Genomic DNA, 25,282 nt, shown 5'->3' with positions numbered 1-25,282 from the left:
AACCTTTTTTTGCAGTTTTATCAGCTCATCTGAATAACTGTTTAAAGCTTTTAGGTTCATAGGTAGATACCAGGCTATCTGCCCTAGGGCATTTATAAGTCTAGCCAGAGTGTATTTGGCTTCCGCCTCCCTATTAGATTAGCCTACTGTGCCTCTGTAAAGTAGGTCACAGAAGGTACCCTTTAAGATTAATTTACTGTGCCTCTATCTAGCAGGGACACAGAAGAGATCCCAGGGGTGAATTTGCGATTTCCCATCCACGCATCCAGATTTTGCTTGAAGAGGGTCAGCGAGGGCCTATGTCTAACATGAATTGGGATTCTATTCCAGAGTGAGGGGAGCCTCTGGGAAATGAATCTGTCCCTCCAGCATGTCCTATTTATTTTTGTGCTGTGGTTTAAGTCCCTGGAGGGTGTAGCTCTAAGGGACTTGGATTTTTTGAGGTGGAGCATGTCCATTAATTCTGGGTTTGACATGGCTTTGTACGTCAGGCATAGATTGCCTCTGAGTAGGAGGTAAGCAGCTGAGTAGAGCTGGAGTTTCTTTAGTCGAGCTGCATAGGACATCTGTTTGTAGCCCATGATCCTCTTGCTGAGGTACTTTTGGGGTCTCTCCAGTTGCTGCAGGTGTCGGGTAAGGTACATCCCAAAAGGGGCATTGTATTCAATTATGGGCCTGATGAGTGATGAGTAGAGGGGCACAATGATCTCTCTTGATCTAGATGCGAACCCTTTTGTGATAAGGTGGCTATATAGAAGGTCTTTCTAACCACTTTGGCAATGTGATTATCAAAGGAGAGATTACTATCTACATTGGTCCCCAAATCTCTAATTACTTCTTCCGTACTTAATGGATTACTACCTATGTGGTAATTTGTGGGCACCTTGTTTTTCCCAAAGGGGATGACTATGCACTTTTTAGCATTTAGCTTGAGGCCGTGGCTCTGGCACCAAGCATCCGTCTCTGTGAGACCCTTTTGGGGGATGCTTGTGTCAGCTGGAGATTCAATTATGGCCCCCAGTTTGCAGTCATCTGTGAACTTTGACAGCCATAATCCCCCCGTGTTAGCCTGAACCTCAGAAAAGTATATACCAAACAAGAGAGGTCCCAGAACTGAGCCCTGTGGGATGCCACTTGTAACTGGTTTGGATTCGGACATGGCACCTGCGATTCTGACCATGTGGGTTCTATCCCTGAGCCAGTTTGCAACCCATCTTGTGATGTAGGGGTTGATATTTAAGCTGGTAAGCTTATTTATAATGCCCGAGTGGGGTATTGTGTCGAAGGCTTTTGCGAGGTCCAGGTAGGCTGTGTGGACTACCTTGCCCTCATCTATGGCTTTGGTAACTGTTTCAAAGAAATCAACTAGGTTTAAGAGGCAAGATCTGCCCTTAACAAAGCCAAATTGGGTAGGGTCCAGTGTCTGGAGGCTCCCAATGTCTTTGTTTATGAGTTCCATATTAATACACTCCATAGCTTTACAGACCAGACTAGTCAGGCTTATGGGGCAATAGTTCCCGGGGTCCGTTGATACACCACCTTTGTGGAGTGGGACCACTGTAGCTGTACACCATTCTTTGGGTACATATCCTGTAGTAAGGCTTAAGTTTGAACAGTGACTTAATGTGAGGGTTCAGTTCTTCTTGGAGCTCATGTAAGACACAGCCTGGAACACCGTCCGGTCCCATAGATGCTGTGTTTTTTTGCTTTGGAGAGGGCAGCTTTCACCTGTGTATCTGTGATGTCAGGGAGGTTACATTCAGTTGGGATACGCATTTGCTCCTTTGGGGGAGAAGGGGGGGAGAAGTTTGCGCTGAATCTGTCTGCCAGGATGTTGGCGATGTCTTTTTCCATTTTATTCCCATTCTTTTGTTATTTCAGTTTGTATAATCCTTCAGTGTTTTGTTTATTTTAACCAGTTCTGAGCACATTTGATTTATTTTTTCTGTATATTACTGGAAGCCATGTCTTGCACCAGAATTGGAGCTTCATTTAATTTTTACTGAACAGTTGCAAGATTCTTCCTAGTCAGTGTTTTCTCTACAGCGTTTCTAACTGATTTTCGTCCAGGCTCTCTCGGTTTCTTCTTTGCAGGTAACCAGGCAGTGTACTTAGTAGCCAATAACTGAATGTCACACAAGCTGACAGTATCACTGGCTGTTGTTTCTCTGTTTCCATTTTTATAGGGGTGGAGTTAAGCTGTTGATCGGTATGTAGCCATCGTAGTAATCCACAGTGGCAAACTCCTTGAGCAGATCTAGGGAAGACCCTCACAAATGGATGTTAAACAGAGAAGTATTCCTGCAAATTGTCCATCAGTGGAGTACTCCTTAGACAGATCTCTTTGCCGCCACTGTGAACAGACAGCTCTGGTTGTTTTGCTGTTGAGTACCATGCCCAGAGGCATGGAGAATGGATGCCATGTCTTTCTCATGAAAAGGGTGGTATATTTGTTTTCCTCTCCTCCCTCTGATTCATAAAGTCCTACTTAAAATCAAGAAGAACAACCCAAAACTTATGTTGGTGATTCTCTTTTGGCCCAGATAGCAAGTGGTTCCCGCTTCTCTTTCACCTGGCCTAGGCCAAGCACCACAAGTTCCCTCACAGGATGGACATACACAACGCAGTGGCTCTCTGAGTCATCCAAATCTCCAAACTTTGAACTTTTCCATTTGGATGATGGGATTTTGATATCACCTTGGTACCTTTTTGAGAGGATGTGCTGCATAGGTATTACAAGGGGCTAGAAAACATTCTAGATGGAAATTTAGAAGGAAATTTTATATTTCCAAATGGAAAAGATTTTCTAGTTGGTGTTAGATGAAGAAACAGGACCCTTATCAAATGGGTATTCATGTTATTCATTCTTACTTGCGTGAACTGCTCATTTCGAGACTGGTATTTTCTTCCATCAAAGCACATTTGTCAGCCATCTTTGTCTGTTTTCTTTTAGATCCACCTGTATGTGCATGATTTGAGGTCAAACACTTTTTGAAAGGCATCCTTCACATTAAGCCATCAAGAAGAGCTGTTTCTCCACCTTGGAACTTAAACTTTGTGTTGGAAAAACTTATTCTCTCACGATTTCAGCTTGTTTCCTCCTCTTAAATTCTTTACTTGGAATATTGTTTTGCTTATAGCTCTAACTTCAACCAAGAGGGTTTCAAAACTGCAAGCACTTATGGCTTATCTATGTTTCTTTATCTTTCATAAGGACTAGGTAATTCTTAGGACTAACCCTTCCTTTATGCCTAAGGTAGTTAATGAGCTTTCCTTGAATCAGTCCATTAACCTTCCCACATTTTTCCATCTTCTCAAATCAAATGAGGGAGACTGTTGCATTCTTAAGATGTCCATAGACAACTAAGATTTTACCTTGATAAAACCAAAGAAATCAGAAAACCTGACAAACCCTTTGATCTGATGTTGTTAATCTTCATTCATTCCTTACCGATGGGTTATCCATTCCATCCTCAGAACCAAGCCGGCCAATATCAAGCTCACATCAGCCAAAAACTCTCGAGCCAAGGTCCTACCCAGAATTCTGTGCTCCCTGTTACCTCAGATCTCATTTGCCGTGTTGCTGTATAGCCATGTCAAGCCTCTCTCTCAGCTAAGGGTCTAATTTTTTGAAAGTTTATATATTGTTCTTACTCTAAATTTTTCTCAAAAGTTTATTCTAATATTTTCCTGCCCCTTTAGTCTTTTCCTTAACTGCGCTGGTAGTGCTGTGGTAGCGTTGTCGCCTCACAGATAGGCATTGTCCTGTTCGATTCTCAGCTAGAGCGTCTTTTGTGTAGAGACATGCATGAATGGGTGTACCTTCGTTGAAGGTTGTGCATCAGGGCTGGCAACTCGGCACATAGTTCCGCTGTGGTGGCCCCTAACCGGGAAAAGCTGAAAGACACAACAACCTTCTTTTCTTACTTTGTGCAAATTCTCCATTACCATTGTTGGGAATCCTTCCTTTTCTCTTTTTACCCTTTTTTGGGTAGCCTTTCTTCTTCCTTTTGTTACTGTGCTTCTTCTCCATACCAGTTATGTCGGATAAGAAAAGTAGCATTGGTTTCAAGCAGTGCAAGGATTGCGGCCATAAGTTACTGCTTTAAAATGGCCATGACTTATGTGTCTACTGTCTTAATGTCTCCCACTTGACTGTGGATCCTCCGTGTGGGACTTGTAAAAATTTCTTTACCAGGACTCTCAACAAGAGGAAGAATAAGTTAATTTTGAAAGGTCTCCTCAAGTCTCCTTTTTCTGAGGCCATTTCTTGGTCGGAGGGATCACTCCCTCCTGTTAAACCCCGCAAGATGTGTTCTTCCTCTTCTTCCTCGAAGTTGCTCCCTTCTTTTCCCTCTGGAGATCATAGGGAGTTGACTCACAAGAAGGTGAAATTGATTACTACTCCAGTGCTGCCACCTGTGATCCTGTCGGCTCCAGGCTCAGCACCACCCCAAATGATTCTGACTACAGCCATGTTTCCTTTATCGATACCAGCACCGAAGATCCCAGGTCAGACAACTGCAGTTCTGACAACTCTGTTGCAACCCCTAACGGCACCGTCAGTACAGGTTCAGTCCCCTTTGGCACCGTTGGTACAGTCACCTTTGGTGCCAAGTATGACTCTTCTGTACTCCACGGCACAGACATTTTCAGCACCAACATGTGCTTCGGTGCAGTCCTTCTCGGCACCGTCCTTATTGCTGGTGCAGACACTTTCCACTACGGCACCATAACCTTCAGGGCAGACCTTTGCCTTTATGGTGCAGACACCCTCAACTACAACAGCACTGATATCTTTGGTGCAGACTTTTTCCATCCTGTTTTCTTTGGTGCAGACTTCCTCGGCTCAGAGCTCTGCACCTGTTGAATTAGCAAGGACCAAATATTCCCCTTCACTGGATCCTTTTGCTAGAAAGGCTAGAATTGCCATCAGCTTTCTCGATGAGGTCAACCAAGAGTCTCTCTGAACAGGAAGTGTTGTGGCTTGTTGACCAGTTGCTTGTGACCAGATGGCTCTCTCAACCATTGAAGTCCACATTCTCTCATTCAGGTGAATGTATATCTCCTCAAACCCCAACATATACTCCTCCTTCGACTTCCACTTAAGTCTCGAAGCCTATTACTCTGACAGCAGCTTCCCTTCCTCCGACTCCAATAGTAGATCTTACTTTGTAACCAGAGTAGTCCTTGTGGCCTTCAGTGCACTGGGCATTGGGCTCTTCTCAGGCCAGTGGCTATGCCATTGGGGAGGGCATTCCTGGCTCTATGCTGTTTTTTTCTATGGCACCTTCCAGGGATGCTGTCTCTCTTATGGTTCATGGTCCTTTTGAGACTCCTGGTCTGGGGGCAGGCATGTTGGAGCGGGGTGTGACCCCGGTTCCGAGGTTGTCGTGCTTGATTCTGGGCTCCCATCCCTCCTTGGGTGGGCCAGCCTTCCAGGCCATGGAGAGGGTGCTTGCCTTCACTGGCAAAGTTCACTTGTCATAGTCCTCTCCCCCCTCTGTGCCGCAGCTGTCACAAGCTTCAACTGATGGACACCGGGCACAAGAGCCTCAGGTTTCTCCTCCTCAGGAGACCCCCTCTTTGCAGTCTTCCCCAGAACCTCCCACCGTGGAGGTACCCCACAAAGCATTGTTTAAGAGGAAGCACATGGACTCCACTGAGGAGTCATTGACCGAAGATATGAATTTTGATGACGGGGAAGGGTCCCCACGGTCACTCTCTGATGAGGTGTCCTTTGGTGACATCCTTGAGATCCTTAGACAGAGGGGTGACTGCCCAGCCCCCTACCTCCTGGGTCACCACACCTGCCAATGAGCTCATCCAGTGTGCATGGAAGCCTCCTGACACCCTGGAAGTGATACCTAAGAGACCAGATAAAATATTATCGCCCCCAGCTGAGGTCACGAGGTCTTCCAGTAGATGCTATGGTGGTGGCAGCTGCTACTAAAAAAGATTTGGTAGAAGAGAGCCAAATTGTCCATCCACTCAACAAGGAGTCCCGGGCGATTGACAAATTAGGGAAGCGTGTGTTTGCTTCATCGACCTTCACCTTAAGGTCTTTGAATTATTTGGCACATTTTACCAGGCTTCAGCGAGATCTTGTCAACTAGCTCTCTGAAACCTTGACAGGAGCTGTTTCTGATGAAGTCTGTGATAATGTGGCTTCTCAGATAGCCACCCTAGAGTCCATTTCCAACTCTTCCATGCATCTCATTTCTCATGCAACGGAAGGGGCGGCTAGAGTGGCAGGTGCAGGTATAGTCGCCAGATGACATGCCTGGATGTGACTTTGCAGACTCCTTTAAGGCTTCCTTCATGAATGCCCCCATAGAAGCCGCTTCTTTGTTTTGCCCTAAAGTCAAGGATACGCTGTCAAGGTGCGAACAAGATGCCAAGACCCTGTCTGCCATTGGTGTCAGACACTCCACTCTTCAGCAATTCTACTCCAAAAATCAGAGGAGTGGAAAGATCTGGCACAAGAAATTACAGGGCTCTTTCTGGGATGTATGTGCCGCGTTCTCCCCTAGAGGCAGAGGGGGAAGCTCCAATGGAAGACACTCTTTTCAGGGCAGAGGAGGTCCGTGAAACAGACTTCAGAGATTCTTCTCTGGCCAACCCTATCAGCGCTCCTGAAGCGTTGTCTGACTGCTCACCTCTGGAAGCAGTTGGGGTCATTTCTCCTTGTACCCCGCTGCCTGGCAAAAAATAACCACTGACTCTTGGGTACAATGAATTATATCCAGAGGATATCACATTCCCTTCCATCTTTGCCCAATCTCATCAAGAGTATTACCCGATGTTCCACCCAGTCAAAGGAAAGCAGCAGCACATGAAATCCAAAAGCTGCTACAAAAAAAAGAGCCATCCTGACGGTCCCCCCAGACCAGATAGGATCTGTTTTTTACTCAAGATTCCTTTTAGTGCCAAAAAGATAGGAGACTGGAGACCAATTCTGGATCTCAGTGCACTAAAAACAATTGTAAAAACAGAGAAATTCCGGATGGTCATGGTTTAGTCTATCCTTCCTCTTCTGGAAGAAGACAATTGGATGTGCTCTGTAGATCTTCAAGATATGTATTACCACATAAAAATGGACAAACGCTCAAGAAGATACCTCTGCTTCTGAATAGGAGCCAGTCACTACAAGTTTCGAGCCCTGCCTTTCGGTCTCACTACAGCCCCCAGAGTGTTCACAAAATGAGTGGCAGTGAGTTATCGCTCACTTGTGAATTCAAGGATTCCAGGTGTTTCCATATCTAGATGACTGGCTCCTCACCACCCCCATCAAGCATCTACTGGAAGAAGCCCAGCAGTATACTCTCTTAACAGCTCGAAGCCTGGGAATCACTATAAACTGGGAGAAATCCAACACAACCCCAACTCAGTCTTTGGAATTTATAGGGGTACTGTTGGACATGAAAAATTGCACAGCATCCCTTCCAGAACACAGGCTTCAGAGAATAAGACAACAAGTTCAACCGCTAGTCTGTCACCATGAATCCCCAGCTCAATCTATACTCCAGCTATTGGGGTCAATGGCAGCCTCGATTACCATTGTTCCTCTAGCCAGATTCCACATGAGGCTCCTTCAATGGATACTTCTCACTCAGTGGTACCCTCTACAACATCCTTTGCCTTTTCAGATGTGTAACTCAGAGATGCAAGGAAGATTTACTTTGATGGACATCTCAAAATCCCCAACAATGGTCTTGCCCTTTCAACCCCCATCATCCGATAGCCACTTTGACCATGGACACCACCCTGATGGGGTAGGGGGCCTATGTCAGAGAAATTCAGTCCAAGACACCTGGTCAGAGACAGAGGCCCTTTTGCATAGCAATGTCCTGGAAATGAGGGCAGTGCTTCTAGCATTGCAAGCATTTCACTCCATCCTTCTGTCAGGGACTATTGTGATCCAATCAGACATGTCAGTGGTCTGGTACATCAACAAACAAGGGGGCACCAGATCTTACCCATTATGCTGAGAGGCCTTGAAAATATGGCAATGGGTGATGGCTTACATCTGCTTTCTAACTGCAATGCACATTCCCGGGAGCTCCAACGTGATAAAGACAAATTGAGCAGGTGTATTCTACAGCCTCAGGATTGGTCCCTCAATCCTCTGATAGCAGCAAAAATCTTCAACTGCTGGGGCCAGCCTTGCTGTGGCCTATTTGCCTCCCCCAACCAACTACAAGTGCAGCAACTTTTTTGCCTTAATCCCCCCTCAGGGACCGTCACCAAGGGATGCTTTAGTCCATGCTTGGCCCTCGGGTCTTCTTTATGGTTATCCTCATCTCCCAATTTCTAAAGAAAGCATGACAGTTGAAGAGCAAAGTGATCCTCATTGCTCCATATTGGCCTTGACAAATCTGTTTTCCCTTCCTCTGGCCTCACCTGCTAGGTCAGATGTGGATCTTCAATCCATCATTGCTCCATATTGGCCTTGACAAATCTGTTTTCCCTTCCTCTGGCCTCACCTGCTAGGTCAGCCGTGGATCTTCAATCCATCCCCAACGTTGATCTCCTATCCACAGGGTCTGAGTCACCCCAATCTAACAACCCTGAAACTGACAGCTTGGTTTCTCCACCTCCAATGATTACCTGGCATGAAAACCTTTCATGTCCTGTGCACAATATTCTTATTGCATCTCATAAGTTGTCCACCAGACTAATCTATCTTAACAAATGGAAAAGGTTCTCTCTATGGGCAGCAAATAAACAGTTAGACCCCTTGTTAGCTCCAGTCTCGGTGGTATTGGATTACTTATCACATCTTTTCCACTCTGGGGTGTCTGCCTCTACTATCCGTGTACATTTAGCTGCCATCTCAAATTTTCATATTGGTTTTCAAGATTCTTCACTTATGTCACACAGACTCTGGAAGACTTTCTTGAAAGGGGTTATCCACCTAAAACCTCCCTTTAGAGAAGCTGCATAACCTTGGGATTTGGCTTGGGTTCTGCAAGCTCTAACAGCTCCACCCTTTGAACCTGAATTTTCATGTGATGTGAAATATTTCTCGTGGAAAACTTTGTTTTTGATTGCAATCACATTGGCCAGGCGATTGTCAGAACTTTAGGCCTTATGCATCAAACCTCCCTATCTTGTCTTCCATAAGGTAAGGTATCACTGAGAACTAATTCTACCTTTTTACTAAAAGTGGTGTCAGAGTGATCTATCAATCAGTCTATTGACCTTCCAATGTTCTTTCCTAACCATTCTAACAAAGGAGAGTATTGCCTGCACTCCTTGGATGTTCATAGGCAATTACGATTTTATCTGGACAGAACAAAATCTACCCGTAAATCAGACCAACTGTGTCTGGCTTTTTCTGGATCTAGATGAGGTCATCCTGTATCAAAAGTTCCATTGGCTTCATGGTTGAGAAATTGTATTACCTTTATCTACAACAAAAACAATCTCACCTTGCCTCATAGAGTCAAAGCACATTCTACAAGATCTATGGCATCTTCAGCAGCTTTCCATGCTAAGGCTTCCCTCAATGATATTTGCTCAGCTGCAACTTGGGCCAAACCTCATATCTTTATTTTTCATTACAAATTGGACTTGGCCTCCAGAGGTAGAGCTTCCTTTGGCTCCATGGTGTTCAGGAATGTCCTTCCATGAGGGCCACCTAGGAATACAGGTAGCTGGGGACTCTGTCCCATCAGTAAGGAATGAACAAAGATTAACAACATCAGACAAAGAAGTTATGTCTTACCATAACATTCCATCTGTGTTGTTAATCTTCGTTCATTCATTACTTCCCACCCTCCGTCCCCCATCCGGTGGTTCCTGGTTGATCTCATGTACTCCTTTCTTGTAGCTCTGTTATGACCAGAAATAGCCTCTACTTTTATCTATCAACTTGCAAACTCAATCTGAGGTAACAGGGAGCAGACCATTCTGGGTAGGACTTGGCTTGAGAGTTTTTGGCTGACGCGAGCTTGATATTGGCCGGCTCAGTTCCGAGGACGGAACCAATAACCCATCAGTAATGAATGACCGAAGATCAACAACACAGATGGAACGTTATAGTAAGACATAACTTCTTTTTTCCTTTCATGACAAAAAGTTAGGTCTTCCATTATCCAAGCAAACAGTTTCTAGAAAATTTATTTTCCTTTCACTGCAAACAGCTGCAAGATCTTGTTAAAGCCCATTTCACATGGGCTGTCACCTCTTCTGGAGCTTTTTTCAAAGATCTGGATTCTAAATACATTTTAGAAGCTGCAACTTGGTCTTCTATCAACACTTTTGCGCAACATTATAAGATTGGTGTTTTTCCAGGATAGAGCTGGATTTGATAGAGCCACCCATCAGGGAATCATAGACTCCACCTCAGCCTCTCACTCCACCTCCTTCTCTATTTAGGCAGGTTTGAGAATCTTCTCCTTAGTTAGTAAGACTGTAACAGTTTATAAGGAAGAACGTAGTACAGTTGTATAAGATATATTTATTTACTTTGTTTAAAGAACATAACAGTAGATATTCAACTGATCTCTGCTGCAGTAAGGCATCCCACCCTCCTAACTCCCTTATTGCTTTTTACTCTTATACTTGGCCAAGATGGGCAGGTCTTCCCTTTTTCACCTCTTCCTGTTCTCATGCATATAACTTCTAATCTGGTGATGTCAAGCTTCATTTATCCTTGACATATGGGTTCAGTTCTGAATATCGGACCTGACTCTGCCATTAATACAGCCAGCAAGAACCAAAAACTCTCGAGCTTAAGCCCTACACAGAATGCTTCTCTCCAATTTACCTCAGATCTCGTTTGCCTCTTTCCTGTGACAGATGCTTCACCATCTAGCTCTCCCGCTAAATGTTCTTTTTCCTTTGTATTTGTAAACTCTCTATTAATACAAGGTTTTTCTTCTATAGTATTGTTGTAATTTCTCTGTAGCCTACCCTATGTTTAATAGCTATTTACCTCTCCTCTCTTCTCCTCTCCGCTTTCCCTTATACACTTTGGTGTATTCTTACCCATCATTGCTGGTAGCTTCCATACCTTTGGGTACTCTATTCTACCATAGTTGTTAGTCCTTTTCTTTACCATTTTTCTCCTACCACCGTCTATTTAGTTAATATTGTCTTTGCCTTACAGGGTATATGTGTGTGTGTGTGTGTGTGTGTGTGTGTGTGTGTGTGTGTGTGTGTGTGTGTGTGTGTGTGTGTGTGTGTGTGTGTGTGTGTGTGTGTGTGTGTGTGTGTGTGTGTGTGTGTGTGTGTGTGCGTGTGCATGCGTGTGTGTACGTGTGCATCTGTGTGCATGCACGTGAGTCTTGTTGTGTGAATCATGGCTGATAAAGGCAAAGGCACCTCTGGATTTAAGAAATATCTTGAGTATGGTCGTAAATTGCCCAATTCTGATGAGCACTTTCTTTGTGTTTACTGCCTGAGCCCAGTGCAGTTACAGGAAGATTGTTCCATTTCTCATGGTTTCAGTCACCAGGCCCTGGTAGAAAGGAAGAACAAATTGTTATAAAAGGGGATAATAAAATCTGCCTTTGAGGAGGCCATCTCTGGTCATGATAGTAAAAGTAGAATGGATGTTTCTTCCCCATTCTCATCTTACTCCTCTTCAAAAGCTGACAAACCTAGAAAAATAAGTCGATAGGTGCCAGCTTCTCCCTTGGCTTTGACGACCAAAAGATTAAAACTTTGGGTGCCTCTTCCAGTGCAGAACTGGGAATAACCTTAAAGGATACTTCGGCCCCAACCTTGGTACTGAAAGATTCTCCTCCACTGGTGCCAATGTCATCGGCATAGACTCAAGACCAGATCACAGTGCAGATATCCTCGATGCTGTCTCCCATTTCGACACTGTTGGCTTCGGTGCCAATGGAAAATACTGAATTCTCATTTCTTGATCATCCTAGGGCCAGCTATTCCCCATCCATAGATCCTGTTGCATGTCAATCACCTAATCCCTTTTTGGAATGACCAAATTCCCTTTCTGCTCAGTCAGTTCGTTCCACCGAAAGTCTAACAGAATTGGATGTGTTAAGATTGGTGGATCAGCTCCTATCAGTGAGGGGAATTAAAGGTTTGTCCTCAGTTCCAGCCCCTTCCAGTGCCGAAACCCTTCCTTCTTTGACTCCAACTACTCTTTCTCCTCCAACCTCCTCTGAGGCCTTAGAGGCCCTGGCTCCAAGTTTCCTGGTGTCGACTGTTTCAGTCCTGGCTAGATCTCCATCTCCGGTACTGATTCCTACCCTGAGTTCTTCGGCTCTTTCACATCCAGAGACCGCTCGAGGTTGTGGCTAAGCTGTTGGTTCCAGGGGGCAGGACTTGACTCCAGTTTTTTTTGGAGCCATCTCTGCACCTTGGGGCTTTGGCATGCATTAGCTCAATCCTGTCTTCAGCCTTGGGGATGGCTTCTTCGGAGCGGTGGGTACTGTGGTTCTGAGGCTGTCTTTCTCAGTTCCAGGCTCCCTTCCCTCTTCGGGGGGACCAGCTTTCCAGGCCATGGAGAGGGCTGTCTACTATTGGCATTCAATAAGCTCCACCCCTGTCAGAGAAGTTTCCTGCACCTTCCCCTCATCCAGATTTTCTTCCAATTCCAACACCTGGACATCGAGTGACGAAACTGCAGGAGTCACCTCTACAGGTCTTGTCCTCTTCTGACACCTTCCCAGATTGTTCCACCGAGGAGGTTCCTCAGAAGAGGAAGTGTAAGAGGAAACATCTGGATATCCCAGAGGAATCTGTCATGGAGAACACTGATTGTGATGAAAGGGGAGGTCCCCCATGGTTTCCCCAGGAGGACGTCTCCTCTGGAGACATCCTGGAGAGCCTTAAGCAGAGAGGTGGCTGAATGTCCCAAAAGCCCTCTTCGGAAGAATCACTGTACCTGCAGGCTTTCAGTGCTCGACCATCTACCTCTTGGGTAACTCTGCCCACTGATGAGCTCATTAAGTTAATCTCGCACCCAGCATGGAAGGCTCCTGATGCCATTGAACTCATTCCCAATGGACCAGACTAAATTCTAACTTCACCTGAGAATCATCAGTTTTGGGCAAAGGGATTGGCAGTAGATGCCATGGTGGTATCGGCGGCCACAAAAAAGGAACTGGCTGAAGAAAGTTCCACTATTCATCCTCCTAATAGAGAGTCTTGGGTGATGGATAGGTTTGACACGTGGGTCTACACTTTTTGAACTTTATGACACATTTCTGGAGATTTCAAAGGGATCTGATTAATGAATTATCAGATATCCTAGCAAGTCCAAAATAAGGTTGCTTCTCAGTTGACCACCTTAAAGTCCATTTCAAATTCATTGATGAGGCTCATAGCACATGCAGCCGAATGGATGTCTAGAGCAGCAGTATCAGGCATAACCATAAGGACACATGCCTTGATACATTTGTGCAAATTTGCAGAGCCATTTAAGTCTTCATTCGTCAATGCCCCATTTGGCCCACAGGCCCTCATTCCTTTTTGGCCCTAAAATTTGAGAAACTTTGTCCAGGTGTGAAAAGACCATTTCTGCAGGAGCAGTAAAATGTGATTCAAAAAGTCCCAAGGGCCTTTCTAGGACACACACATGGCAGTGGCTCCCCCAGGGGTATAGGTGGGGAGCATTAATGGAAGATGCTGTCCATGCGGCAGAGTTGGCCTGCAAAATCAGGGTTCCAGGGATACTTTTCCTGGAAAACCCTACCAACACTCCTGAAAGGAGGCCTGATTGCCTTCCTCTGGAGGCAGTCAGGGGCATTTATCCCTCCACCAACACGCCTGGCTTCAGATAATTTCAGGGTGCAGAGGATCATTACCAAAGGCTACACCATACCCTTTTTTCTACCCCCCAGTATTCTTTCCCAGTTTCTCAGACAAAGGCAAATACTGTTTGCATTTATTAGATGTTCATAGACAATTGCACTTCTATCTTCAGAGAAAAAAAGATATAAGGAAATCTGGCCAACTGTTTGTTTCATTTTCAAGTACTGGATTGGGTAAGCCACTCTCCAAGGTTACCTTACCTAGATAGATAAAGGATTGTATATCCTTCATATACAAGAAGAGGAAAATTGAATTACCTGAGCCTGTTAGGGCACACTCTACTAGAGCCATACCTACTTCAGCAGTTTCTCATGCCCATGATTCCATGGATAATATTTGTGCAGCTGTGACATGGGCTACCCCACATAGCTTTATTACTCATTACAAATTGGATTTGGTCTCTAGGGAAAGAACGTTGTTTGATTCTATGGTGCTCAGGAATATCCTTCCATGAGTCCTCCCAAGATCTAAGGTAGCTGGAGACTATGTCCTATATGTCAAGGATAAATGAAAATTGACAACATCTGATAAGTTATGTACTTACCATAACATTCTATCTGTGTTGTCCATTTTCGTTTATCCTTGACTCCCCTCCCTCCTCCATTCAGGCCTTTTGGTGGAACAAATTATGGTCCTAGTTGTACATTTTTTCATACCTGACACCAGATATGGTCTCTATAAAGGCATTATTAGGATTATACATTCTGTCTTTTTCTGTCTACAAACTCAATCTGTGGTAAATTGGAGAGGAGCATTCTGGGTAGGACTTAAGCGGGAGAGTTTTTGTTTCTCGCGGGCTGTAGTAATGGCCGAGTCAGTTCTGATATTTGGAACTGAACCCATATGTCAAGGAGAAAGATGGACAACAAAGATGAAACATTATGGTAAGTACACAACTTCTTTTTTTTAACATATAATTTTCCTCCTCTTCTTCTGCTTCAGTTTCCATTTTTCTGGCCAGAGCAAGAAGGTCCTGAGGTAATTTTTGCCAGTATGTTCCCTATTTACCTTATAGTTCTCTTACACTTAATTCATACGTCAAAATGTGTGGTGGAAGAAGATACCGAGGCTTTGGTACACTGGCTAGATGTATGACGTTCCTTTGGCAGGAACAGTTAGTAATACTACAAACAATTGTCAGTCAGACATCTACTGTTATGATTAAAAGTTCTTACACAACAGTGCTTTCTTTCCATTTGGTAACTGAAATCTGCTTGATACCATAGTCTAAGGTTAAGAAATCAGATATTTTAAATTTGTGTGAAATGTACAGACATGCAGAACAGTACTGTTTAGTCTGAGCTAAGGATAAAAGGGAATCTCAAGTATTCTGGTTGCATACTCATAAAAGCAAAGTGCAAGCGTTCTGTATGTATTTTTTGTGAATCTTAGCTTTGGGTTGTTTGTTTTGAATACAAAAAGGTCTGCTTTATCCCTGTGTTCAGATATAAGTATGCAGAATGTCTTCATTACTTTTTGCATTTAGCATGTTGCCAGCACACTTCTCAGCTGCAGACACTGAAAATCTGGTCAAAGGCACATGAGAAGTAGGTAAGCCTGACTAAAAAAAAAAAATCTGTGCACCTAATTAACATAAAATGTATGTTGAATACCATATTCTGTCACATTTCCAGGATGGTTACAGGATATCCTACCCCTCTGAAATACAATTTTTAAAAAACAGAGACTGCAGAATTAATACAAAATTAATTATCTTCCTTTGAGATCAGAAATAAATCCAAATAAATGTGTGCTGGAACCTATTACATTGGATTGCTTTCATTTTGTGAAGATGTAAAACTAGGGACACCAGTATGGCTTCCTAATTTGTATTAACAGCACATGAGCATCTCTTGCACTTTTACCTTGCTTGTAACATGCTCATAATATGCTCCAAAATAAATAAAAACTGTATGGCATACTAACAGTACATTGTTTTTCTAACATCTCCCTGGAAAGGTCCCAGCCAAGTTATTGGGGATTGTGTATATTACTCTTGAAATATATTAAAAATGCCATGCCCTGCACAGTAGCCTAATTTCTTCCTTTCACCTTACAACAGAATATTTTTTGGAAGATATCACCTGACTGCCTGAAAATACACAAACTGAACACATAAACTGTAAGCATTAAAATCATATTATAGCAGATTATTTTTATGTGGAATATCACCATAATCATTATCATGATTATTGTCATCATCCCCTTTGAAATGAGTGCAACTACAAGATACTGTGTAATTTATCACACTGTAATGAAAATGGACCAAATGTGCAAAAAAGATGACAACATGCTGGTCAGCTGTATATTTACACATATAATCCTAGACTATCAGCACTTACCTGGAGTCTGACAGCCCAGAAACACTGTTCAGTTAAATAACTTGCTCAAGTACGTTTAGTTTCAAGTGCACTTACCTCTTGGCTTGTGCCGTTCCTGCTTGCAGTCAAGGTCTTTGAAGGAAGGTACATTAGTTGAACTAGTCTGTCTGCCCATCTTGTTTATTTTAGAAATACTCCATTGGGTTCCAACATGCCACTCACCCTTTTCTGCTTACATTAGCAGCTCCAATGATGTTGTGGCAGCAGGCTGATTTCATGGCAGGTCATGGCAGACTGGCATGGGTCAGACTTTCAAAAAAAATGTAACTCTACTCAGTGGCATACCGCCTGCTCAGAGGCGATCTGTGCCTGACGTATAAAGCCATGTCCAACCTGGAATTAATGGACATGCTGCACCTCAGAAAATCCAAATCCCATCGAGCTACGTGATCGAGAGACTTGAACCTCAGCACTGAAATAAATAGGACATGCTGGAGGGACAGATTCATAACCCAGAGGCTCCCTTCACTCTGGAATAAAATCCCAGTCCAGCTTAGGCAGAGTCCCTCATTGACTCTCTTCAAGAGGAATCTTGATGAGTGGATGGGAGATTGTAGGTTTATCCGGGGTATCACTTCTGTGTCACTGTTAGACAGAGGCACAGTATACTAACCTCGAAAAAGGGCATAGCAAAATTAATTTAAAATGGGTGGCGAAAGCCAAAAACACTCTGGCTAGGCTTATAAATGCCCTAGGGCAGATAGCCTAGTATGAACCTATGAACCTATGAACCTATGAACCTATGTCAGTGGTATAGTACATGAATAAGCAAGGTGGAACCAGATCCTACCCTTTCTGTCGAGAGGCTGTAAGAGTGTGACAATGGGCGATATCTTCCGAATGCTTTCTGATTGCGATGCACATTCCGGGGAAATCCAATGTGATAGTGAACAAGCTAAGCAGGGCTATCTTTATGCTTCACAAGTGGTCCCTGAAACAGGATATTGCGAACCAGATTTTTCGCAAGTGGGGCTAGCCTTGCTGCGATCTTTTTGCCACATCCATTAATGCCAAATGCAGCAGCTATTTTGCCCTAGTCCCCCCACCGGGACAATCACCCAGACATGCACTTGTTCACGATTGGCCCCCAGAACTTCAGTATGCCTTTCTCCCGTTCCCTCTGATACCCAAGGTTCTTCAGAAAGCAAAATCGTTGGGTTGCAAGCTAATGCTCATTGCCCCCTACTGGCATCGTCAAATCTGTTTCCCATTTCTATGGCCCCATCTTCAGGAGGAGCCTTGGATTCTGGACCCAGTTCCGGATCTGCTGATGCATAGTTTATATAGTCAGGCACACTCCACCCTTCCTTTCAGAGCCTCAAGCTGGCAGCTTGGTTCCTACATTTCCTGTCTTAGTGAGGAATGCTGACACCTCCCTGGCAGTACAACATATTCTAATTTCCTCTCACAAATCCTCTACAAGAAAACTGCATACTAGCAAATGGAAACAGTTCTCTTGTTGGGCAGCCAAAAATAGTATTGATCCTTTTACTGCACCTATTTCAAAGATCCTAGAATTCCTTGCTGAAACTTTTAACAAAGGAGCAGCAGCAACTATCTGAGTTCAACTGGCTGCTATTTTCAACATTCATGTGGGAGAAATGGGTTCCAATGTTATGTCCCACAGGCTATGCAAAGCTTTTCTGTGGGGGTACTGTCCTTTTGAGACCCCCAATAAGAGAACCACTTCCTCCTTTGAATCTAAATTTAGTTCTAGCTACCTTGATTCTTCCTCTGTTCGAACCGGCTAATTCTTGTTTTGACTTGGAAAATGATTTTCTTGATTGCTATTACCTCAGCTAGGAGGGTATCAGAATTACAAGCTCTATCCATTTGTCCCCCTTATTTAATTATTCAGAAAGACAGGGTTTCTCTCAGAACCAACCCCTCCTTCCTACCAAAAGTTTGCTCAGAGTTCAATCTGAATCAATCAACAGAACTACCTGTATTCTTTCTGAACTATGGCAACAAGGCAGAGTATAAACTCCACCAACTGGATGTTCATAGACAATTATGTTTTTACTTGCACAGGACACAGGAATTCAGACAATCTGATCAATTGTTTGTATCCTTTGCAGAAAATAGAAAGGGAATTTCAGTCTCAAAAGTAACTTTATCAAAATGGCTGTCAAACACCATTAGTTACGTCTATAACTCACAGAACAAACAGCTGTCAGGGAAAATCCGAGGACACTCAACCAGGGCCTTGTCTACCTCTACTGCTTTTCAGGCTAGACTCCCTTTAGACTCAGTTTGTGCGGCAGCTACGTGGGTTAATCCTCATACCTTCATCACTCATTACAAAGTAGATGTGGCCTCCCGGAACAGGGCATCCTTTGGTTTCACGGTTCTAAAGAGTCTATTCCATTGAAATACCTAAGAAGAAGGTGCTGGGGACACGGTCCCAACCAACAAGAAGGAAGGCAAGATAGGGACAACATAACATAAAGAAGTTATGTACTCACCATAATGTTCCATGTTTGTTGTCCTTGATCTCGGCTTCCTTCTTGCATCCCACCCTCCTTCCCTCTCCTGGAGGTTCGAGAGGAATTACCCATCTTCTGGCTATATAGGCCTTGATTCCCTTATGAGTTGGGTACTCTAAGAGTTCTTCTGCTTATGGCTTGGTGGGTTTTTTACATATGTATATATATATATATATATATATATATATATATATATATATATATATATATTTATATTTATATATGCCTATATATAAATTGTAGTCTAGTGTCATGGGTTATCACAAATGAGATCTGAGTAACTAGCGCTAGGCATGATGGGATAGGGTCTAGCCTTGAGCCAGTGGAAGCTCTCGAGCTTTAGAATGCATCCGAGTCAGAGCCAAGGATCAGCTCTGAACTCAACCAACAAGAAGGAAGGCGAGTTCAAGGACAACAAACATGGAACATTATGGCGAGTACATAACTTCTTTATATGTTTAACGAACTTCTTTTAAAGTGTATAAAATAAAGGCATTTCTAGCATTTATTTTTGTTTGCTTTTTGTTTGTTTACCTGGGTAATACATTGGTCTCAATGGACTAATTTCAGGCACAGCCCAGTTGACTGAGCCAGCAATGGTAAAAAAAAATACAACATAAGAAAAAGTACATGCATTAATATCAACAAAGACAGTCCAAAACCTAAAAAAATCCACAAAAAAACAAATAAAACAAAATGATATGAAAAGTGTATAAAGTATATGCATGTTAAAAATTAGCAAAATACACTGATTTGCTTTAGACTTTCAAAATGTCAGTAGCCCTATAATAATGGATTGTGTGCATCCTCAAAATTTCTTAATGTGTTTTGCCTTTGTTTCCACTAGCAACCACAGCATGAGATTTCACTTCCTTATACACAGGAGGATGTCCATGAACTGAAAAATATGTGAATGGCATCTGCCTGACAGCTCTTTGTTAGAGTTCCAGATGTTCTAATCATTTTTGTAATCCTGTATAATTATCCTGTTATTAAGACACCTATTGTTATTGTAAATGCCTCACTCAGTTATTCTTTTCGCTTCCACTTTCAGTATTCTGCATAGTGTTACACATTAAATGAAAGGAGACAATTTAAGAGAGCCATATTTACCTGCCTGACAGCCCAAGATTCTGGGCAATAGAGCAGGATTGAAAAGCAACTGCTAGCATTTGTGTGTGTATGCATGTGTGTATTTGTGTCTGAGTGTCCATCTCTTTGTAAGTGTGCATGCTTGTGTCGTTGTGTCTGTGTGTTTGTGCATGTTTAGGGCAGTTACAGATGCTTTTCAGAAGAATTCATACTACTGCTCTGTGTTATTCTTTAAGTTACTGTTTCTTGTAGAATTCACATAACAGCAAAACCACTAGCTGCAAAACAGATCCAAAGGTAGGCACTGCTGTTGAAGGCTGATACTACAAATTTATTTAAGCTTGTGTAATGCACACTACACCTTTTCATCTGCATACAACAGACTATTTCATAATCTAAAATGCACAAGTCAAGTGCTGCTTTTAAATAAATCTCCCCCTAGTGTAAAAAGCCTACAATCGGGTCTTAAAGGTATATCACAGGTAAAATGTTTAAAATCAGCAATAAACATTTAAATTCAACTTTATTTAAATACTTTTTGTCTTGTCATTTTCCAGGAACCAAACCCAAGTCTCTTGTTTGTAACAGTGGAGCAAGGGACAAGTTGTCATTAATTATTGGATAATGTGGTAGCTGTGCACAATCAGTTGTTTACTTGAAAGACACAGCTAAGACTATTATATACCCTAGTTACGGAAATTGCACTAGTAAAGGATTGGTCTGTTTAGCTACCTGTAGTACATGTACAACTTTTTCTGTCGGGAAGACCTAGAGATGTCTTAAAAGCAAATTTATGAGCATGGGTATGAATGAAATAGGAGCTAAAAATATCAACAACCCTTTATATAAACAGTCTATTAAATGTTGTAACTATAAAGGGTTTTTGTTTTGTATATCAGAGAATGTAACAAAAAACCCAAGGGTGAGCATGGAAAGATCATTTGGAGGCAAGGGACTTATGATGGCAAGTAAAACTGATTGCCACACATTGTGCAGGAATTAATGACAACTTGTCCCTTGTTCCAGTGTTAAAAACAACAGCTAATAAATTCTAGCATTTGTTCTTCTTGCTATTTGTTCTTTGGTGTTTTTTTTAGAAATTATATATAGATAGATATATATGCGGCAGGGCTAGCCATCTGGTGGTGTAAACCTTAGCTCGAGATGATTGTCACTGCTGAAGTGACACCCGGACCCCATATGCTATGCAAAATGGGAAAAAGGGGTTGAGGATGTTTTATATATATATATATATATATATATATATATATATATATATATATATATACATATATATGAGGGGGGTGTATGTATGTATATATATATATATATATATATATATATATATATATATATATATATTTATTTATTTATTTTAAATATATCTACATACACACACACGCACACACACACACACACATATATATATATGTATGTATATATATATATATATATATATATATATATATATATATATATGTGTGTGTGTATATAAAATAAATAACCGAAAAGTTAAACTGGTAAAGTAATCTAAAAAATATAAATAAAAGACTTCTACCACCCTGGAGAAAAGAATTAAGCTGAACCAGTGTTGAGCACTTTCGTTCTTTATTAGTGTCAAAAACTTCTTCCGAGAAAACTGTAATGAGAACATAGTGTGTGGACCACTAAATATAGTAAAACAGTCACTAAAAACAACCAATAAATTCAATGAAATATATACATATTTTGTATGGTGTGTTTTTTTTATAACAAATGTGGTTCAGTGGTAGAATTTTCACCTGCCATGCAGGAGACTCTGGTTTGGCTCCTGGCCATTGACAAGACAAAAGGGTATTTAAATAAACTTGTATTTTCTATGTTTATTGCTGATTTTAAACATTTTACGTATGTGATATACCTTTAAGACCTGATTGCAGGCTTTCTACACTAGGAGGAGATTTATTTAAAAGCAGCACTTATCCTGTGTATTTTAGTTTCTGATGAATTCTGTTGTATGCAGACGAAAAGCTGTGTTGTGCATTACATAAGCGTAAATAAATTTGTGGTATCAACATTCAACAGCAGTGCCTATCTTTGGATCTGTCTTGCAGCTAGTGGTTTTGCTGTTATTTGTCTGGATTATCTAGTTGGTTCTTCAAATTGTTGCATCAGAATTCACAGAAATGTAAATGTATGCAGTAATATTTTATGTATTTAATCAGTACAGGGAGTGTGAACAGGTGGTTATTGAAGACAGAATTGAAAAGGAAAAAGAAAGGCAATGTCGTGAGCAAGAGGAGCAAGAAGTGAAGTCATGTATTAAGGTAAAACATTTCATAAAACCTAATAGCCTTCTGAAGAATGCATTTCATTCCACTAGCTCAAATGTGATATAAACATGTTATTCTACAAAACTGGCATGCTCGTGTTTTAAACAAAGCGACAACTTCATTTTGTGAAGAAGTACTGTTCAAGCAGTTATGACTTGGTTAACAATTTGCAGTGCAAAGATCACCCATCTCGCTTTTTATTATAAGCAGTCTTTTTTAACTTATCTGGTAATATCCTTTAAGAGGCCACATAATGGTTATAGTTGCTTCTCACACAGCTTGGTTTTGTAGTTTGTTTCTTAGATGCGCATTTTGCACATCCTGTTTCTTTGCTTGATTGTGTGTGCATCTAACACCGGAATGGTGTTTCATCCAAGATTAGTTTCTCTGTCATGAGCCCACAGGTTACTAGGATAGACTACCCCATGAATTGAATTAAGCAGGTAATCACAGAAATATCAAATAAGGGTTAGAGAGATGCCATGGTATATATGGAAAGCCACAAATAAAACTGACCATGATCTCTTTTAACCCTACACCATGTCTGCAGAATGGTTTACATTAAGAATTTTGAGTGCAGGTTAGACAAAACTCGGAATGTCAACTAACAGTTGGCCAATTCTGTTTCGTCTAACCTGTATAAGTGCAAGAGAACCCTTTAGCGACGCACAGTTGTCATCGGTGATGTGAATGTGGTAAAGTACGTTCGTGGTACAGTGGGGATCAGGATTGCAAAACATATGACTGTCAGTAGTACGGATGTGGGCCGTACTGCTTGCTGTTGTTGCTTTCGTACTGTAGAAGTCGAATTTGATTTTGTTGCAGTACTTTCGGTATTGCAAACAGTTTACTGTTGTGAACATCGAAGATGTGAACCGCAGTTCCAATAGGTTTACATTTACATCTTCGATATTATGATAGTAAACCCTGCAGAATATAAACAAAAGCTGCAAAAGCTGCCCACCAATGCACAGTGCAGATCAAACCTATATGGTTTAGCAATTAGAACTGTTTTGGAAAAAGCATAAAAAAGTTTCATGCTTTAATTTAACAGATCAAACCCCCATTACCCTCATTACTCACAAAGTAGCATCCACAAGCCTCTTCATGTCTTAAAACTCCTGTGCTCCTCCATTCATCTTCAAAGTCATTTCATAGACTAACACCCATAGCACTCATGCTCCCCATCATGATGGCATAACCTCTGCATACTTAAATTCTGTTTATTTTAAAACAGTAAGGAAGTACCTAAAAGACGCAAAGTTGTCTAGTATCAGCACTCATGCTGTTCATCCCTCTTCCTTCCAATTTGTAACACCAGTATTAACAAAGTGACTTATTTATTCACAACTTTATTTTTTTCTCTAACTTCAGATATAATCCCCAAAATGTAAACATTCCATTGCTATATTTCACCCCACAAGTCATTCCTGTTTCTTCCATCAGGATTACTGACCAATATTTTTATCTCTGCTACATTACAAAAATATTTGAAGTAGAAAATAGGATATGACCAACTCAGACTTCATCAACAAATATGGCTTCCCCTCAGGCATCCAGCATGGGTTTCACTTAAGTCACAGCAAAAATATTATTGCCAATTATTTCACTGCTATCATTTACTAAAATAAGTAGAAGGGCTGGTGAGGAACTGTCTTTCTGTAGACCTCAGAAGGGTCTTCGAGACTGATAACCATAATGTCCTTTTAAAACATGACAACTAGATTTCGGCATTCATCTTGTTTTCTGGTTTCAAAACTGCCTTACAAAGAGAGATTTCAAATTTGATTTGGGCACCTTGTTAGATCTTGGAAACTTCATAGCAAGAATACCACAGAGGCATACTTCTCAAGCTGCAGACACTGACAATCTAGACACGGGCACTTGAAAACTAGGTACACTTGTCAGAAAAAAACATCTATTCTAAATGTTAATTAACATAAATTGTACGTATTGATGAGTAGAACCTCTCCCATTTCCAGAAGGATTATATGAAACCTTACCACTCAGAAATGCACATTTAAAGATAAACAGATTATGCAAACTTGATTAGCTTCTTGTGACATCACAAATTTCCTCTCACTGGAACCATTGCGTTGCCTTCATTTTGTGAAGATGCTAAGCTGGAGACAGCATTATGGCCTGCTAGTTTGCATTAACAACAGCTGAACAAGAGGATGGCTACACATTGATCAACAGCTTAATTTCAGCTCGCCCAGTGTGAAAAAATAAACTGAGAACTAAGAGCCATTGATACTGTCAGCCTGAGTGAAATTTAGTTAGTGGCTAGTAAGGACACTGCCTAGATGCCAGCAAAGAAGAAATTTAAAGAACCTGAAAGAAAATCAACAAGGAAAGGTGAAGAGAAAACATTGGCTGGGAAGAGTCCTGTAGCTGTTCAGCAAAAAAGCAGTGGAAGCTTCCACATTTGGTGCAACAGATGGCTTCCAGTAATTTAAAGGAAAAACATAAATCAGATGTACTTAGAGGTGATTAAAATAAATGAAAATATTGAAGGAGCAGATCATCTATATAACAAAAGGCTGGAAAAATAGAAAACACTTTAACTGTCTGTTTAGTTGAACTGATAAAATTACAAAAATCAGAGGGTGAAATGAAGAAAAGGCTGGCAGAATATGATTCTTCTCAAAAAGAGCTGTTTCAAAAAACGGTAGAGTTAGAAGACAAAGTGCACAAAGAAAACCTGAGATTTTCTGCTCAGCAGGATTTTTTAATTGAAAGGGTGTATTGAGTGTACACTGCAAACATCGCCATGGGAAAGCAGCCAAGAACTGTATCAGTAAAGATGTTGAAAGACTTGATGATCCTAACACAAACTGTGTCAGAAGGGCAAAGTATTAAAAATTGGAGACAACAGAGTGTTTATGGAAAATTATTCACTGTACACCAGGCAGAAGAGAAGCAATTTTTTTATCCCAACAACCAGGGAATGTTGATAGGCAGGCATGAGATTGAAGCAGCTGTATCCAGCTGTCTTGAAAATAATTTTTTTCCTGGAGGATCAAATACATTTTTGTATGCAGAACAGGCTAAGGAGGAAATAAAAAGTTTATCCAATAAAAAGAGAGTGAGCAAAGAGAAGGGAACTCTGATTCTCATTCTTTCAACAATAAAGCTCATAGAGAGACTTTGCCAGTGAAACATTTTCCAGTGTTCCAAATGAAAATGCTTGAGAGACCAAAAAAAGCACAGCAGT

The 25,282-nt window shown here is 41.7% G+C and overlaps 1 protein-coding gene across 3 annotated transcripts in view; it reads left to right on the top strand.

Annotated features, from left to right (window-relative positions):
• IQCG (IQ motif containing G) overlaps positions 1-25,282 on the top strand; it is a 1,934,505-nt gene that overhangs the window by 1,805,320 nt on the left and 103,903 nt on the right. For all 3 annotated transcript variants that reach the window (XM_044070701.1, XM_044070702.1, XM_044070700.1), the window contains one exon: positions 21,958-22,059. In XM_044070701.1, coding sequence (XP_043926636.1) covers positions 21,958-22,059 — 102 coding nt within the window. The remainder of the gene's footprint in view (positions 1-21,957; positions 22,060-25,282) is intronic.

The sequence above is a fragment of the Protopterus annectens genome, chromosome 4.part1 (assembly GCF_019279795.1).
Source record: "Protopterus annectens isolate FY-2018-M chromosome 4.part1, PAN1.0, whole genome shotgun sequence".
In the NCBI taxonomy this organism is placed as follows: domain Eukaryota; kingdom Metazoa; phylum Chordata; order Ceratodontiformes; family Protopteridae; genus Protopterus; species Protopterus annectens.
This window is presented reverse-complemented; position numbering and strand designations above follow the sequence as displayed.